A 20,172-nucleotide genomic window follows, 5' to 3' on the forward strand; every position below is an offset into this window, starting at 1 on the left:
GCATGAACTTCAAACATGTAAATGTAAAAATATACCGTTACTTGTGGTAGCAAGTATTACATTGGGCGAGAGTACCAAATTAGGATTCAGATATACAGTTAAACAAATATTTAATTTCAATTGTTCGTTTGTTCATTTTCTACATCTAGTTGTAATAATAACAATTTGTAAAACTACAAAAACAGATTGTGATAAATGTTTGTTTAGATTTAACCCACACGATCCAATAACATGTATGGTCAGCTCGTACTGGACCATACGCGTATACTCATACGGTCCGACCGTACGCGTATGGTCGGACCGTACGAGTATACGTATACGGTCCGGACCGTACGCGTACGGTCCAAATACTCATATGGTCTGGAACAGATACATTTAATTACTATAACTCTTTGGCATTTTCGGTATCTATCTCTACTTTAAATCATCCCTAAAGTAGGTAGTTTCTCAGCAAATCTGTAGCACGGATGTGAATGCTTGTGAAATTTATGTCTATACAATGGGAAAAGGTTTCGTCAAGAATTTGGCAAACCCATTCTTTTAAAAGAGGGACGAAAGATACAAGAGGGACTGTCAAACTCATAAATCGGAAAATAAACTGACAACGCCATGCTTAAAATGAAAAAGACAAACAGATAAACAATAGTACACATGACACAACATAGAAAACTAAAGAATAAGCAACACGAACCCCACGAAAAACAAGGGGTGATCTCAGGTGTTCTGGAAGGGTAAGCAGATCATGCTCCATATGTGGCACCCGTCGTGTTGCTTATGTGATGACAAATTCAATTAATAGTCCTTATTCGGTAGGTCACATTCATGAAAGGGAAGGGGATTGTAGTTACGACATAAGAAACATATCCGATACCATTTGTGAAACGGTTATTCCATAACGGTCAACCAACTCGTGATGGCGTCCGTAAAATTTACGAAGGGATGACTTCAACTTTGCCATTTGGAACTCTTGGTTTAATAGCTTCCTTTGTGAGCAGCAAATTTAAAGTAAATGATCAGTAAGGGCATTTGTGTAACGTGGGTATTCAGTACAGTACAGTAAATAGAGATAGATCTCTTCATCTTTGGTTGCAATTTGAAATGTACATAGGCCATATATAAGAAATAACTTGACACGTGATTTTCTTATCTATGAAACGTTTGACAAAGAAACTTGCGCTAGATAAATATAGAATGAAGTTGTACATAGTGCCGAGAAATTACTAGCAAAAAAGGAAGACTACGCAAGATAAACAAACGTCGAAGCTTTCAACAAATACAACTATGCGTTGGTCTTGGAAATTTGCTGCATTTGTGAAATCATCTAGAAAGCCGTGATTGCAGGTAATGTATTGACTAACAGACCAGGTAATGTTTTAAAATTGAAGCTACAACTCTTTTCTTCGTATAGTTTTTTCTTAGACCTTTATACAGAAATACTGAAATAAAAGTTAACAAGAGCAATCATCATTATTGAAATTACATGTATCAATGATTCAATAGCGGTTGTTAATGACTATATCTACAGACAAAGAGACTAGTTACGTAGCATGTCTATACAGAGTAAATTAGGCATGTGTCAAAGTGCTGCTCAACTGAACCGAGTATTTGATTGATCGATTAACAGGAACAATTTTGAAAATTTCTTAAAAACTTCTTACAGCAAAATTTGGTGTATTAACAATTTTGAAAAATAACAATTCTTAAAAACTTCTTTCTGCAAAATTTGGTGTATTGGTTTGGTCAGATTTAGATCATCACTGTTGTTGAACCAATACTGGTTTTCTCCCGAAACAAATAATATAATACATATATAACGTTTCAAATGTCTGATTTATATAAGGTCATATCATCTTTTGTTTTCGTCATATTGAAATTATAAAATTTGAGACTTACTAATTTACCTATTACAATGTATATATGATATTGTTATTGACCGTGTACTTTAACGTCATTTATATTTAAGATAGTATTTCTATAGCGCTTAAGTACAAGGTAATAATCAAACATTTATCAATTATAAAAAAAAAAAAAACAATGCATTATTTAACATTACAATATATTTTACTTACTAACAAGACAACAGTTTTGAGCGTTTAGAGAAGTTCATTATGAAATCTCGTCAATATAATAAAACCCAAGAGATGTGTTATGTTTTCTGACGAGACCATTTTCCACAGGTACGGTCTTCACTGTGGTGAAAATCTAAACCGTATAATAAGCTATTATAAAAGATCCCGACATGACAACATAAAAACAATTCAAACAATAAACTGACAGCCTAATTCAAGACAAAACAAGAAACAAAAACAAGTACGACAGACAGCAAGTAATTCTATTATCGGAATTAAGTAAAAAGGTGACAGTCCTATAAACCTAAATAACTGTGATACAAATTAAAATCTGACCGAATTCGTCAGGAATATAACAAATCAAAAGTAACTCACGTACAACCTATTATAACCGGTGTGTCTTTTTGTCTTTTTCTATTCACATGATTGAAACAAATGAGTCAAAAAGAAAGTAGCCTATCAAGTAAACTGGCCTTTTATAGCTGACTATGCGGTATGGGTTTTGCTCATTGTTGAAGGCCGTACGGTGACCTGTAGCTGTTAATGTCTGTTTCATTTTGGTCTTTTGTGGATAGTTGTCTCATTGGCAATCATACCACATCTTCTTTTTTATATGATGATTTACCCGATCATCTGTCTAATTGACAGATAATTCACCCGATACCTAGTTTTATCATATTCCGGCACATGTCATTATACAATTACCAGCAATGGATAAGCATCAGTGTACACATTGAACAAGTAAATTCTACATTTAATACATCAAACATTAAATACCCGTCACCAACACCAACACAAAAAACCTGTCTGACTAAACTCGGGCACAGAAACTTAAGCTAACACTGAGCGTTGTTTAACCCTCGTTAAAAAAAACCTAACACACATAGATTGATTGAAAGTTGGTTACTTAATGTCCAGTGGAAAATATTTCATGCATGTTCTGGACGAGAAACACACATAGAAGAAACTATAATAACCACAACAATAACACCTATTATACATTGCAATTATGATAACAAAAATCACAAATTATTTTTTTTTGAAATGCAATCTAATACTAAGATATACGTCCTTTTTAAAATGAAGAATGAAAGACGATTTTTGTATTTGTAATTGCTATTTTTTGTTATTTTAGTAGTTAATTATCCCAAATCTGTAATATACAAAGTGTTTAGTTATGATTTAACAATGTAAAGTTATAGACAACACATTTGTTTCTTGTTCTGATCACAAATTACATTACATTACACGGTGGGCAAGGCACGTAACATAAAGTCATCATGACATAACTATCTAGTAAAAATGTTTTTCATGTATTAAGAGAATGTAAATGTGTTAACGAACTTTTCATTAAAAAATGTGACCTATAAAAGTTAATTGTTATGTATAGCAGTACTAGTCTAGGTTCTCTATCTTATCCGTAAAGTTCAAGGTTTCTAAATGATTTCATGATAGATATATAGGTGTCAGACCACCTATCTAAAATCTCTTATAATTCAAATATATCATTTTTAATTTTAACATACTTTTCAGTATTTTAGTTCAAGTTTAACTTAATAAAAACCAGGTTTATCCTTTATTGCACATATGCCTCCTTTATACGTGCAAATAAGTCTTTTAGCGAAACACAACCGTACCGGAGTCAATTAGTACTGGTTTTCTAGAAATTTAGAAAAAAGGATACCATGGAGCGCATTATTCATCAATGTCTCATGCAAACTCATTGCCAACTAAATGTTGTCTCAAAATAGTCTAGATAATATACTTGTCTGTTACTAAAGGCTTTATTTCTTAAAATTTGTATATATTGGTTTAAGTAAAAAATGACATACAAAGCACTATTTTTTACCAGAGAGGCTACCTTTATATATGTTCCAAATGAGAATTGGTGAATTGTTAGTCTGACACCTAAAACACTTTAATTGTGTTATTTCCAAAAAGCTTTTCTTTATGTATCGTCACTAGGAACTTCAAAGCATCAACAATTTCAGTCAAGATTGCTTTGAATACTTGCATACTAGAAAAGCTACATCTTAACGCAATTAAGAAGCTTCGACTGGGATCGTTTCTTACATGTATGATATTAATCGATAACCGCTACATACATCTTGGAATAAACATATTTTTCTCATTGTTGAAGGTTGTGTATAATTGCCTACATGTAAATCCACTTCATTTCAACTTTGGTGGATAGTTGCCTATTTAGGAATCATACTACACCTTATTTTTATTATATCAGAGAGAATTAAAAAAAAAGTGCACGAAAGACTGTATACATTTACTTTTCTTTATACTCTATTCTTGATTGATTGATTGTTGTTTCCTCTACGCTCCATAAGCGCAAAAAGGCTAAATCGCGGCGATATACACTATATTAATCTTGTTTGATAAATAGAATCAAGGAGTTGCACACGATGCGGCTTAAAATAAACCCCAAACGTTCAAAAACACTGAGGAAAAAATCTTGCTCAGCCAGCGGGTGAAATAGAATTCAAATTTTCGATAAACATGAAGTAAATGACAGTCCGCTTGCTCCGCCAATCGCTTACATCATGCACATGATACAACAAGGCGAAATTTCAAATCATTCCAGAAGACTAGTAAAATCAAACCACAACTATCTACCACGTACAAGGTACAACTACTCTACATTATATAACACATGACCGAATTTTAAGCTAATTTCTTTACATCATAATTATGTCATCATATGCATGCGGAAATTTCACAAAAATAAATGACTCTGGCGGATAGAGTTCTCATTGGCGATTAATCATACCACATCTACACATTTTTATATTAAGAGTGTCGAATGAATGCATTTTCCACATATTTCCTCTCATCATTGTCCAGAGAAAATAATGGTTGACCATTTTTAGTTTTATGTCTAATATCTGGGATATCGCCATTTTACATGTATATCTAAACTCCAATTACACCCTACCATAACTGGATACTCCCGTCAAGGATAAAGTCTTAAAATTTTACATATTGTACAAAAAACCGTCATATTTATTTAATCTGAAATACGCGATCAGATCTAAAAAATAAACCAACTTGCATCAATATTAACAAATTCATACAATGCATACATTGTATGAATTTGTTAATATTGAAGACCTGTTGGTGACCCTCTGCTGTTGTTTTTTATTTGGGCGGGTTGTTGTCTCTTTGACACATTCCCCATTTCCATTCTCAATTTTATTTCATTGGAAACGTCTTAAAGAACGATTACCAACTACATTGGTTGTTTGTCGACATTACAGTTACGCTACCCTTGCTTTTACCATAGATAACCTAGCAGGTACCACCAAAAAACAATTACTTTATATTGTAGGTGGCAGGAAAAAACTAGTTGGTTAAAATTAGTAACTGAAACTAGGAAATATTCAATATTGACTAGTTTACATTTTAGGAAGCGGGTTCTGAGCCAACGATCGATACCTTTTTATTCTTATATAAGTGGGTCTTTTTGTCGTTTTTTTGTACTTTTATATTATTGGACCAAAGATGCATCTGAAAGTTAGCCTCTTATTTTCAAGTTACCATTTGTTGCTGTATATCACACTTTGTTTTCGTTTATTACTTTATTAATAAATCGGGTCGTTTCAATTGTTTACATTTGTCGTTTCGGGACCTGTATAGTTTGTTTCGTGGTATGAATTTCTTCGTTGTTGAAGGCCGTATGGTGACTTTTTTAAAAATATCTTTATTGCACTTTTCTTTGCTGTTATGACAATTTACTCGACCCATAACATCTTATTGTTTAACATTAGTTCAATTTGATAAAAACACAATTTGTCTTTTTTTTAGCGTTTAATATTTTAGTAGCGCATTAGGCATATACATTTCAATAATGACAGGAATATACTTTTCTAGCATGCAATCATTATAAATTGTTCCTGAAAGTGTAATCGTCCAAAAATCTTTAAGGGGATAACACAACTCTGTAGAACATGTTTTTAAATGCCTTTTTGTGTGTCCAGTTGTCAATAACATCATCATAAACAAAATTGGTATACATGTTTAAATGCTTCTCGTCTGAACAGAAGTCGAGATTTTTCATTTTTCAATGACAATGCAAACATATAAAATGGAAATGTTACTTACCTATCCCCAATGTTAATAAATCAGCAACGGCCAAGCTAACTAAATAGTAATTTGTTGCTGTATGCATGTTCCGATTCCGTGCTATCACAATACATGTACATATATTTCCAATAGTCCCGGATAAAAATATTCCAATGTATATAACATTCAGGACTATCAACTGTACGGTACTAACGTATCTGTCTCCTAAATGTATAGTCAAATATGCTGGAATATCCAAACTTGTATTCGTCATGTTAGCGTTTGTGCTACTGGTATTGTTCATAGCCGTCTACAAACAACGACAAACTATACGTGTATGTTTATTTAGGATCTCCAAAGTCCACTTTGTTTCTAACTTCGTCTATAAATTGAATATTAGACAAACTGTATGACGTCTTCCTCTTACTACTATTCCATTAATTTAATTGTTTGATAATTAAGTAATGTATTAAATAAAGAACTTAAGAACGAGCTTCCTCCAATTTTATACTAAGTAATTCGTCAGAAATTAAGTTAACTGTAAAATTAATAATCTGCAAGTCGTTTACCGTATACACATCAGAACCACCTATTATTTCAAATTAAGTGCAATATTGATACTTAATGGACAATAAACACATCGATTTCTGCCTTCGATCTCGTTATAGTGTATAGATCAGGTATAATATTGCTCATTGTAATATATAAACCTGCCTCCGATATCATTTCATTGATACTAACCAACAAAAATAAATCTTCATCAAACAAATTACTGTGGATACTGATTGGCGAATACAATGTTAATGTTTGTTCCCACTCCTAAAATACGACCATCTGATTATAGAGATTTGAGAAAGTGATATTGACTTGTTCAATATAGTCTCACGTTAGATTTGTACAATTAAGATCAGAAAAATAACACAAAATCTAGCGATATTTGTAAGTGATTACATTATGTTTCCCATGTTTTACCTTTCCATTAGGTTGTAATATATTTACATACAGCCATTAATAAAATTACAACGTTACAAGAATTCGTGATGTTGTCTTAATTGCAACTGTAACCTAAAGAAAAGTATCTTATGCATACACCAGTAAATTACCAGAAAAACATTGACAAATGAAATATTATGTCTCATTTGTCAATGACTTGCTGTTCTTTTAATCACTAGAGAATTTGCTGCACTAATGGGATTAAATATTGAAGGTTCTTTAACTCATTAAAAATACTCTTAAATCAATTCGATGAATCAAAAATCGTATAGCAAGTGCCTCTGATAGCTTGGTATCTTTAATGGTTTTTTTTATATCATAATAGGAAGATAATCTTCTTTGATAAACTAAAAATTGTATAATTTTAAAATGATCACTGAGAAATTCATCTAAAGACAATATGCTATGTCAAGCCATTCTCGTCAAAACCATGTTTAAACCCTTTTTTCGAAAAAATTACACAATGATCATGATGATATTAAAAAACCTAAAATAACACACTGAGAAATCGAAATTACACACTGAGATTTTAAAATTACACACTGAGATTAAAAAAAATATAGAAAACACACACTTAGAAATTAAAGTTACACACTGAGATTTTAAAAAGACACACTGAGATTAAATAAATTGAAAAACACATACTGAGAATTATTAATTACACACTGAGATTTCAAAATACACATTGAGATTAATATACAAATTACTAATGAATATTCATGAGATGAATAATTCAACAGATTAGTATCTTGGTCTCTAGAACTCTTGTCATTATAATGAAATGCGGTTTCTTCAACAAACATTCATAACAAATTTCAAGACTTAACATCGTTTTTTGCTAACTCATATTCATAAGTTATTTGTCAATATAATTCAGATTAATATTATTGCTAAAGGTGTATCGGTTGTTTGCTTAAAACTGTTTAAGCATAGGTTCTTTTTCAAAAGTCTTTCAACTGTTACCCTGATTTCGCAAGGTAATCTTATATTTTTGTTGTTACGTTTATATGTTATAATAGACACTTGGGAGAACATGTCATTGCGTTGTTTGTCTTTTTGTAGATCGTTCCAATGATTTCTTATAATTTTAAAGTTTTCACCATTTGGTTATATTAGAGACATATAATACATGTCACTAGTTATATTTTGTAATGAGAGTAAGTGGGTATTTATCTTGTTCTATTAGTCTTTAATGTTGTTTTGCTAATGTATTTTATAAAACATTTGGCACCAGATTGAAGGACTAACGAGTTATGTCCCCTAGTTGTTTTAAGCTTGTACTAGATTAAGATTACGTATGCTAATTAGATATGTGCGCATAAAAAGTGCGCAAAAATCTCAGTGTGTAATTTTAAATTCTCAGTGTTTAATTTCAAATTCTCAGTGTGTGTTTTTCAGTTTATTTCATCTCAGTGTGTAATTTCAAATTCTCAGTGTGTAATTTCAAATTCTCAGTGTGTGTTTTTCCGTTTATTTCATCTCAGTGTGTCTTTTTGAAATCTCAGTGTGTAATTTTTAATTCTCAGTGTGTAATTTTCAATTCTCAGTGTGTGTTTTTCATTTTTCGTAATCTCAGTGCGTCTTTATGAAATCTCAGTGTGTAATTTCTTATTCTCAGTGGTGTTTTTAGGTTTTTTAATCTCAGTGTGTAAAATTTTCGAAAAATGTTTTAAACATAGTTAAACATAGGCTTACCATAATATGCGACCAGTACGACTATTGGTTAATTTTCAGGAGACGAATGATGGTGGATATGACTTTAAATGGTTTGATTTGCAAACTTGATGCCTTTGTAAAGTTGAGAAGTTAAAATAGCTTATACATTATGAATAAATTGACTGAGAAATAATGTGCAAGCGGTGTAATCTACAACCAGAAGTGCAGCTAATTTTATTTCGTGCTGACTGGAGGAGGTACTACAAATTCTTCAGTCTCGAGGTGAATGACCCTATCATTTAACTATTAAGGCGTACTTATTCTTGGTATAATTTCTCTGAACTATGCTACTTCATTATATCACTTTCGGTCAGTTTCTTTAATAAAATTGCTTTACAGTTTAACCGAATTATATGCACATTAAAGCGTAATATCATAACCATTAAAAAGTAAAATCACAAAAATACTGAACTCAGAGGAAAATCAATTCGGAAAGTCCATAATCCCATGGCAAAATCAAATAACAAAACGCATCAAAAACGAATGGACAAGAACTTTATTTAAACTACTCTAGTTACGATACTGGTCATTAATAATGGCAAATTCTGGCTTTAATATTTGGGAATGTGTCAAAGAGACAAAACCCCGATCAAAGAGCAGTACACAGCCAAAGGCCATAAATAGGTCTCCAACTCAGCGGGAAAATCCGCCACCGATGAATGCTTCATCTGGGACCTAAACATGTGTACTAGTTCAGTGAAATGGACGTATTACTAAACTTCGAAACATATGAATAAACTAAAATTAAATATCATTCAAGACTAACGAAGGCCGGGGGTCCTGACTTGGGACAGGCGCAAAAAAAAGTGGCAGGGTTAAATATGTTTCGTGAGATCTCAACCCTTTGCCTCTATAAAGCTTTCCAATATAGAAAAAACAATCACACAGCAACGGCAATACGAACAGTTAAACTCAAATAAAAAGAAGTCCGAGTCCGATGTGAGAATGGATAACAAAAGAGACTAAGAAAAATTACAATGATACATTAACAAAGGACTATATATATTAGCAGCTACTGATGTGCAAGCTCCAAACCTCAACTAAACTTATTGAAAGATAATGTCTTTATCATATGAATATCAAACATAATCCCTACCGTTAGGGGTTTAGTTTTATACCATCATTAAAATATACAAGAATAACATAACCCGTATCATGCAAACAACTGGTTTTATAATAATTGTAAAATTGAGAAAGGAAATGGTGAATATGTCAAAGCGACAACCACCCGACCATAGAGTAAACAACAGCCGAAGGCAACCAATGGGTCTTCAATGTAGTATATTTCTGATGCTATGACCCTATAAGTCCATCACTATTAAAGCCTACATATGCCATCTTTAATGACCTGACAACAGTATCGTAATTACATTCCTTCCAAATAAGTCTGTTTAAAGGTTTGGTTAGATTTTCATGTGAACTTAACAATAGACTTAGATAGTTGATAATGATTTGATATATTTTTTTGGGAAGTCATAGTACATGTATCGGATAAATTATTGCCTAAATGTAGGTCTTTTTGTGTTCACCATATGCATCATGTTCTGATGTCATACAATAATGAGATTTACTCTATCTTAAATGTATGGGGTTAAACCTATACTATATATTCGACAATATAACATTTAGAACTGACTAATTATATTGGTGTAGTAGTAGGATTTCATACTCTGTCGAAGCATCTGATTATAACATAAGGATACCTAGTTTAAATGAGTTGATCTCTCTCTTAAAACTTATCAGTGTCGACATTCCTTATATGAACACTATGATATAATTTATCCGTTGATTCTGTTTCGTCTCTGCCAGTATTGGCGATATGGTTGATTTTTGTTGCAGGGGAACTTGAGCAAATCTTACTGTGCTAAAAAATCGTATCTCCATTGCAAACGGTGCGTACTCTGTTGATATCTGCGATCTTATTAGATGACGATATTTTACACCGATAAAAGTAAAAAGAAACGAAAACAAAATACATTGAAGACTAATAGTATCCTAATGTCAACTATTACTTTCTTCCAATCTAATACCGATTTGTATATTGTTTTAATAGTGGCTATCTAGTGTTAAAAGATATGCTTTAATTATGATATTCTTCGTAGCTAAAACGATGTTCTTGAACTCACATTTGAAACACCATCAAATGCAACTTATGACCGGATATTATATTTTTACGACAACGCGGCAGATGTCAACAACTGTATACAACTGTAAAGCGCCTGATTTCATTCCGGGTTTATATTGATCGTGTTTCTCTTATCTTTAGTTTTACATGTAGTGAAATATTGTTTGGCCTTGTAACTTGTGACATGATCATATTAATCTTGTGTACGCGTTTGTCCTATCTCTTTATCTATTTAGCCATGGTCTTATTTGGCTTGCTACGACTTATTGCTATGTTTTCCCTCTTACTTGTTTAGTATACTTACTGTCACTTTATTATACATATAGTTATGATGGTGACATTTCTTATAATTATTTCCACTTCTTGTTGTCTTGCGAGTTTGAGATGGTTTTAGTGTTGTGGGTATAATACAAAAGTGTCATTTTTAGTACCTTTATCATTTTTGTCGGAGCTTCTTATTACTATTCTTACATTTATATTTCAAACAAACAAATATCTTATAACAACAAAAACAAAATAATTAACAAACATTTATATTTGCTTTTTTGAAAAGTAAGAACACATTTTGGCACAACTTTTTGGAATTTTGGATCCTCAATGCTCTTCAACTTTGTATTTATTCGGCTTTTTAACTATTTTGATCTGAGCGTCACTGATGAGTCTTATGTAGACGAAACGCGCGTCTGGCGTATAAAATTATAATCCTGGTACTTTTGATAACTATTTGAGGAGTAGAAAATATTATAATATAATGTAACTAATAACGTAACAACAATACATGTTGAGATGAACATACCGTTTGCTATATGATGATTTCAAAGTTAATAGAGAACAAAAAATACCTAATATTATGTAATTGATAGGTGTTTGATGCGATTTAATTAAGCACTATTGTTTTATTCTGTGTCGGTCAGTTTTTATTGAAGATGGAGAGAATAGCTACTCTTTAACAGACAAACTGACAAGTATGATTGATGTCGAGTGCACTGCATCTGACATGTGCAGGATTAAAACTCACAAACAAAACAGGCTAACAATACAGCAACTCAACGACTTTTATCACTCGGCAACCGAAAACCCTTCAAATAGGAAGCACCACCACCAATGTCAATATATATTTAAAGTCGATAATCAAAGTCATACACAAAAACGATGCATATGTTTTTTTTATAACTAAATGGATAGTTTCATCATAAAACTGATGTACATATACTTATTTCTGAATATTTGTTTTTAATTTGTCCACATTTAGTAGATGTTTATTTTATTTTAATTACTTGCTTCCAGGAAACATTTCGCCGACATATTTTCTGTATGCAAGTGACCTTAGCGTGACCCTTCTCATAAAAATCCGGTGAATGTAATACGTATGAATCTGTGTTTAAAATAAACTATTATCTGATTGCACATGTTATACACGTGCTCAATAACCATGATTCATTGTTGATTGTTTACTCTAAGGTGACAATCGACAAACTACGGTTTTAAAACACGGTAATTAATTAGCTGCCATAATTTTTTTATCATAACAGACAGAGGAGAGAAAAAATATTGACGATTATACGATATTTTTGCGTTTGATGCATCGATAGTCTATATATGTATCATCGCTACATCGAAGACCTATTGGTGACCTTCTGCTGCTGTCTGTTCTATGGTCGGATTGTTGTCTCTTTGACACATTCCCCATTTCCATTCCCAACATATCTTTAAGCAATTTTAATTAGTAGTCTGTCGAAATATCACTATCAGGAATATGAAACAATCGATATAATTACACGATTAATCTAACATATAAAGATTTAAAAGCGCGAACAGATGTCGTTTGTGAGTTGATACAAAATGAGAGACGCAGTATTGGGCAACTAACGTAATTCATGATGATGGACTTAAAACATTTGTAGTGTCAATCGATAAAAGTGATGATTTCAGCTTCCCAAATGTGTACTTTCCATTTCTATGAAGCAGCATTTAAGCATGACCTGCATATGGAATATATATCTTCTAGATGATACGACATACCAGGGCTTGTATTTCATATCATGATATCTTTGATGCTGGTACATTGTTCACAAACCTGGGAGCTATAAACCAAAAATTCTAAGTGGTGAAGTTGAAATCATCCTTTTGTAAATTTTTAGGACGCCATCACGAGTATGTTGGCAGTTTTGAAATATCTGTTTCACAGATGACGACGGGTATGGTGTAACCATAATTCCGTCCTATTTAACAGGATGAGATCTTCTAAATCATATTTATCAACAGGTCTGTATTAACACGAGCAACACGACTTGTGCTACATGTGGAGAAGGATCTGCTTACCCTTCTGAAACACATGCGATCAATCCCTTTGTTTCGGTGTTGTTCGTTTTTCCTGATCAAGTGTTCTATGTTGTTCACTGTAATTGTTTATCTCTGAGTATTCTTTTTTTGCCATGGCTTTGTTAGTTTAATACCAACTCATCAGTTTGAATGTTTCTTTGAAGTCTTTCGCCTCTTTTTTTATTGTTCGGTTTACCTAGTAACGTTTTAAGGGTTTGGTTAGAAGCACATCCCCATAAATGAAGTCAATATAAACGGAAGATATTACCAATTTATTTCAACTGATCGGGCGGAGCTTAATTCTTAATTAGCGTAAGAACAGTCTATTTGAAGATGTGCGTGATAAGGATGATGGCTGTTATAATTATAACTGATTTCTAATCACCTATCAGTGTCACCAAACAGATAGACAAATGAACCGAGTGTTTGATACAGGACGAATAACTGGATACTTTATTGATGAGTTTATCCTGAAATACCTGTCTATAGATGGACTGGTCTTAAATAAGCGAACCAGATAAACCCCGCCCAGTCAAGTGAAATAAATCAAGTAATACACGATCGTTATGTATCATTTGAGATGCTAGTAGTAAATAAAGGCAACAGTAGATTACCGCTGTTTGAAATTCATAAATCGATTGCAAGAAAACAAATCCGGGTTACAAACTAAATCCACATCAACTATAAGAAGAAACCACGAAACAACAGAAACACTGTAGTGCAACAAAAAAACAAACGACAATGCAAAACAAACTAAAACGAACTATAAGAAAACAACTGATAAAACCGAAAATTATCAACCAAGAACATGGAGGTTTCTGTCTAGCACAGTTGAAGAAATATTTGAATACTTTACAAGAATGAGTAAGAAATAATGTTCTTAAGGGACAACATGGATCTTTAATTATTTATGCGTGCATGTGTTTTTCTTTTATGTCGCTGTTTCCTTTCATGAATGTGATCTACCGAATTAGACTATTTACCGGATTTATTGTTACATGAGCAATACGACGGGTGTCGCATGTGGAGCAGGATCTTCTTACCCTTCAGGAGCACTTGAGATCACCCTTTTTTTGGTGGGGTTATTGATGCTTATTCTTTATGTTGTGTCATGTGTACTATTGTTTGTCTGTTTGTCTTTTTCATTTTTAGCCTGGGCGTTGTCAGTTTATTTTCGATTTATGAGTTTGACTGTCCCTTTGGTATTTTTCGTCCCTCTATTTTGTGTAGTTATGTACCATTCAATGACATCAAGTTACACAATATGATACAATCTAACATATCTTATTTCTTTGTTAACAAATTACACAATTTGCTACATGTACTTTGAACATCACTTATACATTGTATACAAATTATATAATGTGGTACAATTGTACATTACTTTTATTTGTATACAAATGACACACTATGGTATAATTAAACATAACTTATACAATGTATACAAAGTACACATCGTTGTCAATATAATGGAATTTGATGCGACTGTCATATAAGTGAGAGGTTTAGCTAGCTACAAAACCAGGTTAAATCTACCACTTTCTACATTAGCAAATGCCTGTACGAAGTCAGGAATATGACAGTTGATATCAATTTGTTTGATGTGTTTAAGTTTAAGATTTTGCCATTTGATAAGGAACTTTCCTTTTTGAATTGTTCTCGGAGTTCAGTATTTTTTGTGATTTTACTTCTTACACAATATGGTACAATTAAACATAAATGAAAATTGTATACAAATTCCACATTATGATACAATTGTTCATAATATGTACATTGGATACAAATTACACAATATTTTGCAATTAAGATAAATTAAATTTATACATTGTATACAAATTACACGTTATGGAACAGTGGAACATAACTTCTTCATTGTATACAAATTAGCATACTGCTTCAATTGAATATATCTTATACATTGTTTACATAAATTTGACCACAACTATCTTCAAAGTTAAAATGAATAACTAACATCTCAAATATAGACAAGAAAGAAAACTCTTAATACTCGTTATTCTTAAACGAAATATACTGTTCTTGATCAAAGTCTGCAGCAAAACAGCTTACATCTCATTGCTTAATTATACGACAAAAAAGAAGGCAATAATAGGGAATATATATACCACAAACTGTGTATCCCAGTTTGGATGGATTCAACTTAGAGCTGCAAGATTTATTACAGGGGACTACAAATCACGATCAGAGAGATTTTTTACCTAAATGCTAACCCCACACTAAGACTCTGGCTGTTGACAATTCACTGTAAATAAATAAAGGATCAAATTCAATGCTAACTGAGTTAGACAATCAGTAGTCTTAAAGAACAAATGGTGCTTATGTTTCTGTAAAAGGTGGTTCAGTTTTTGTTTAATGCTATATATCCTGACAATTTTTGTGTTAAAAGTTAATCCAAAAGAAATATCACACCTTAACGTTTTGAAGACTTTGAAAGTGAAGGTATATTGAAAAATCTAAAGACACTAGAAACAACAATATATAAAAGTGATCAATTCAGGATTTTTTTTACGTTAAGACTGATTCGTCGGTACTAGCTGGAAGAAAATATGGTGTGTGCACAGTCTGTCAAGAGATTTATATCAGCTCGCTTTCACCCGAAATACGTGCTTTCCTTTTCTCCCGTCAAGTAAAAGCAAACATAAATACGTACGACGTGCAAATATTAATACAGTTGCAATGGAAAAAGAAACCCTGATCTTTAATCTAATAAATATGTGTCGACGTTCTCCTTTACTCAAAGGGATTCAATTAGCCCATGTTTTCGAAACGTCCTATCGACGAGAGGCGAAATAAACCAAGGAAATAATATTCAAACTGCCAATTCAAAAACAATGTGACAACGCGATGGCGGAAAAAGAAGAACAAAGATCAAAACACAAACAAAAGTATACACAACACAATACAGAAATGTTTCACATAGCACATTTCATAATTGATGGATTTTATGCATACATTGACGTGTATAGCTATTATATCTGACACATGTTGTTGCATAAACATTATTAGAAAAGAGAAACCATATATGGTTGCATGAAAACTGTTCGGTCATATCCAGAATATGCAGGAAATACTACCAATTTTATACTTTTAGAAACCTGACAATGCCGCAGTAGTTTTACATCATTGAAATAGAAATAGATAAATGTCTTCCGTCTTAGGACGAGTCGACGTCTTGTCTCGGTGATAATATTGGAATAACATCATAAACACAACTTTGTATCTTTGCTGATTTATAAATGTGCATAAATTTAATACAAGAATTGGTTTCATAATTCATTCACACTATTGGTGAATTATCAGAAAAAGGTCAGATGAAAGCTATGTTTTAATATTACTGTGCGTTAACGTAATTAAATTTTGGTCATATAGTTGTTCTGATTGCCCACTTCTCTCTTTTGCACAATAAACATTTCGATCTTTAAAGGGGCACTAGCTGTCAAATTCATGTTCGATTCTAATCAAATTCTCATTTTTGATTTATAACAATATAAAACGTTTATCCAAACTATTAAAAGTCTAAAATAAACAATTAACAGGACACGGGCATGAAAATACGTAGCTTCGTTTCGTGTGTATTTTAGTCCAGACGCCATCTAATTAATTTTCGAGTTGGCCTCTAAAATCATCCGATGACCATATAAGCGATGTAAACAAACATATAGTTATAAATAGATTAAGCAAACTCGTGATGTTGGATTGTTCTAGGTCTATTTAATTTCATATTATAGATGAAAAATAAATGTTTATCGTCGTGTTTACCTGTATAAGAAAGATTTTTATGGATCGAATCAGTCATTCAAATGATTTCCCTTTGTTTCACTTTCAATGTTGACATTCTTTTCCTTTAAATAACTTTACACATACAATTCACGTGTAATCCATCTCAAGCTAAGGGCTTAAATTAAAGTTCACATGAATACCGATTCAATGAGGTCGAATTATTCACTTGCAAGTGAATAATTCATAATCAATGATTCTTTTTAGCTTATTTTTACAAAGTTGCACCATACTTGGTGCTAAAAGCGAATTGTTATTTCACTATTTCCATTTCATTAATGATTGAGCAAAACAATTTATATATTAAATTTTATATATATTCGTAGCTAGTAATATTACTACATATTTTTCTTATTCCTGATTCAGAGCATTCTGATATATACCATTAAATAAAAGTATATACCACTGGTTATCATACATCTTTCAGCGATTTTTGTATTGATGAATGACATTATCGTCTTGAGTTTGGGGAATTCTACAAGTGAAAGTTTTGCGTCATAAATATAAATATCCAAATTGAAAAAACAGCGGATTCACAAGAACAGTGTCGACAAAAAAATTCAAATGAGTTAATTTTTTTCTCTCTGTTTTAATTACAAAGGACATCTCTCGCAACAACAAACATGTTCTACCCGTTATTACTCTATATGTAGCTTCTTACGTAGAGAACAAGTGTAATGTGTAGATTGCATTTGAAAAAAACGTGTTATTTCAAAATAAGATCTGTACTTTCTCATATGCAGATGAATGCAAACCATGCAGTTGCATGTATGTTTACTTTTACCATTGTCGATAGAAAAGAACTGGACGATACCAAAATGACATTCAAAACGTCATACCGATGAAAACGGATCGAACTCTGACTAAAACAAACAAAGATTAAAGCAAAACTTCACGATCGAGCCAAAGAACACTACATGAAGACTAAATACTCACCACCTCGGACAAAACTAAATAGGGATGAAATCAAGTGCTCAAGAAGAGAAATCAGATTCTGTTTCACATTTGGCATCCTTCATGTCGCTCATGGACATATAACTATGGTGACAAGTTGCATTTAGTAATATGGTCTTAATTGAAAAAGATATTTCATAATGGTCAATCGAATTGTATACATAAAACATAAAAATGAATGAAACAAACTTTACCACTAATAACAATTGTTTCAATAGCTTTCTTGTAAGCTGCATCTTTCTATCAACGACACCAGGACACTATGGTAGAAAGCAGCAAATGCTTGCTTTACTAGAATGGTGCTTCATAAAAAATAAAATTTTCCCATAGAGAAGCTGAACAAGTTAAAAAGAAGTATGCCCAACCCGCTTTCGATTTTTGAAATCTATCTTATCGACATACACCCAGTAATAAAATGACCTCGACTGTTCTAAATTAAAGAATTGGTTTTAAACCTGTATAATTGTTTAATTTAATAAACAAATTCGAGAAAGGAAATCGCTAGTCGTTTTTGAGTGAATTAAAGAGCTTTCCATGTTATCTTAGGATTTAGGCAGGTATTAGAAACTGTCAATTTTGAATTTGTAGGACTACTCATTGGTTTGAAGCTGTAGTCATATTAACAACGTTGGGCTCCATTTCATTTAAACGATCACTTTAATACACAAGTCAGGAATATGACAGTTCTTGTCCATTCGTTTTTGATGCGTTTTGTTATTTGATTTTGCCATGTAATTATGGACTTTCCGAATTGAAGTTCAGTATTTTTTGTGATTTTACTTTTTACATCATATTTAAAATGCCCAAAATAATCCGGCTTGTGTTTGAAAATAATACTTCCCAATGAAAGGAAAAAAATACCGCAACATAAAAGCCAGAAATCCTACTGTCATTAATGTACAGTTTGAATTACTTTTAGTGTTTGTCAAACTGCTATATAACCAATGTAATTTTTCTGATTAATTGGTCAGTTCAATTTGTTTTAAATTTTTATATTTTTGTCAACGGGTCAAAGTAAATACTTTGTCAAACTTTTATGAAAATTAAACGAGTCAAATTAATTTGAGTGAAGTTATTTCAGATATTTTTTTATATTTATTGTATGTTGACCCAAGGTTGGAAATTTCATTATTTATGTAGGACAATTGTCAATTCAATTGACAATCTTAAATAAAGATAGGGAAACATTTCTTAAAAAAGTCGTGTTTCGAGCTTATGCTATGCAATTTTGAAAAAAAACTCATCGCTAAATTGCTTGAAAATATTCAGTATACATATTTAGAAATCAGCAAGGCTTAAAGATTAGTTATGATGATATTCAAGTAGGATTTATACAACGTGACTAATCTATCTGCCCAAGCGAAATGTAATTTTGGTGTTGCCAGTCGTTGGTTTTTCTATGTTTAGCAGATACTATCTGCTATTGTGAATTCCTCTTATATCTAAATGAAAATGTTACAATTATTTTGAATGCCGTGATGCACATCACAATATAGATTTTATGCAACCCAATGGTAGATTAAGGTACTTTAAGATAAGCCGAAAAAAATTTGACATTTTATTGTTTTAAATTACTTTGATCACATTGTATAAACCTTCAAATACAAAATATTATTTAATGTACGACGAAAAATAAAGCTAATCTCCCTTTTGGAGATAGTTATAGTTATCTGATACGGATTTATTGGCACAATAACACTTCATCTAATGGTAAAAACCAATACGCATTTGTTTAAATTCACTTTTATTACATCAGAATGCAGACATTAAAGGAAATCCTAGTAAAATACAAAAGATTTTTAAAGAAGTTGCTAAATATTAACAAAACCGTTTTCCTTTCACGCGACTCTTTAATTTAAACTCAAAGCCATTGAATATTTTACAATTGTGCTGCTTCAGGGAAAGTTGGCATTAAAGGGTTAATCATGTTAAAACAGTAATTTTATTGTGATGTGTCATGTCGGTCACCTTTATTAGGAAGTATTCACTAGATAGTATGGAAATATGAAACGTACTGTAAAAGTACTGTTCGCTTTTACTGTTAGACATTTATTTATTTAAAACAACCCGTTCGTGCATTAATTGATAGAATTGAATTGTTATTGCAGATTGAATTTTTAATTGTAC

General features: G+C 31.9%; 1 protein-coding gene across 2 annotated transcripts in view; it reads right to left on the bottom strand.

The window, feature by feature from the left end:
* The window catches only part of LOC143047946 (pyrokinin-1 receptor-like), a 39,253-nt gene extending 32,297 nt beyond the window's left edge, over positions 1-6,956 (bottom strand). For both annotated transcript variants that reach the window (XM_076221317.1, XM_076221316.1), the window contains exon 1: positions 6,180-6,956. In XM_076221317.1, the coding sequence (XP_076077432.1) occupies positions 6,180-6,444 (265 nt within the window). In that variant the 5' untranslated portion in view covers positions 6,445-6,956. The remainder of the gene's footprint in view (positions 1-6,179) is intronic.
* Between the last annotated feature and the right edge of the window lie 13,216 nt (positions 6,957-20,172).

Source organism: Mytilus galloprovincialis, chromosome 10 (genome assembly GCF_965363235.1).
Source record: "Mytilus galloprovincialis chromosome 10, xbMytGall1.hap1.1, whole genome shotgun sequence".
Classification (NCBI taxonomy): domain Eukaryota; kingdom Metazoa; phylum Mollusca; class Bivalvia; order Mytilida; family Mytilidae; genus Mytilus; species Mytilus galloprovincialis.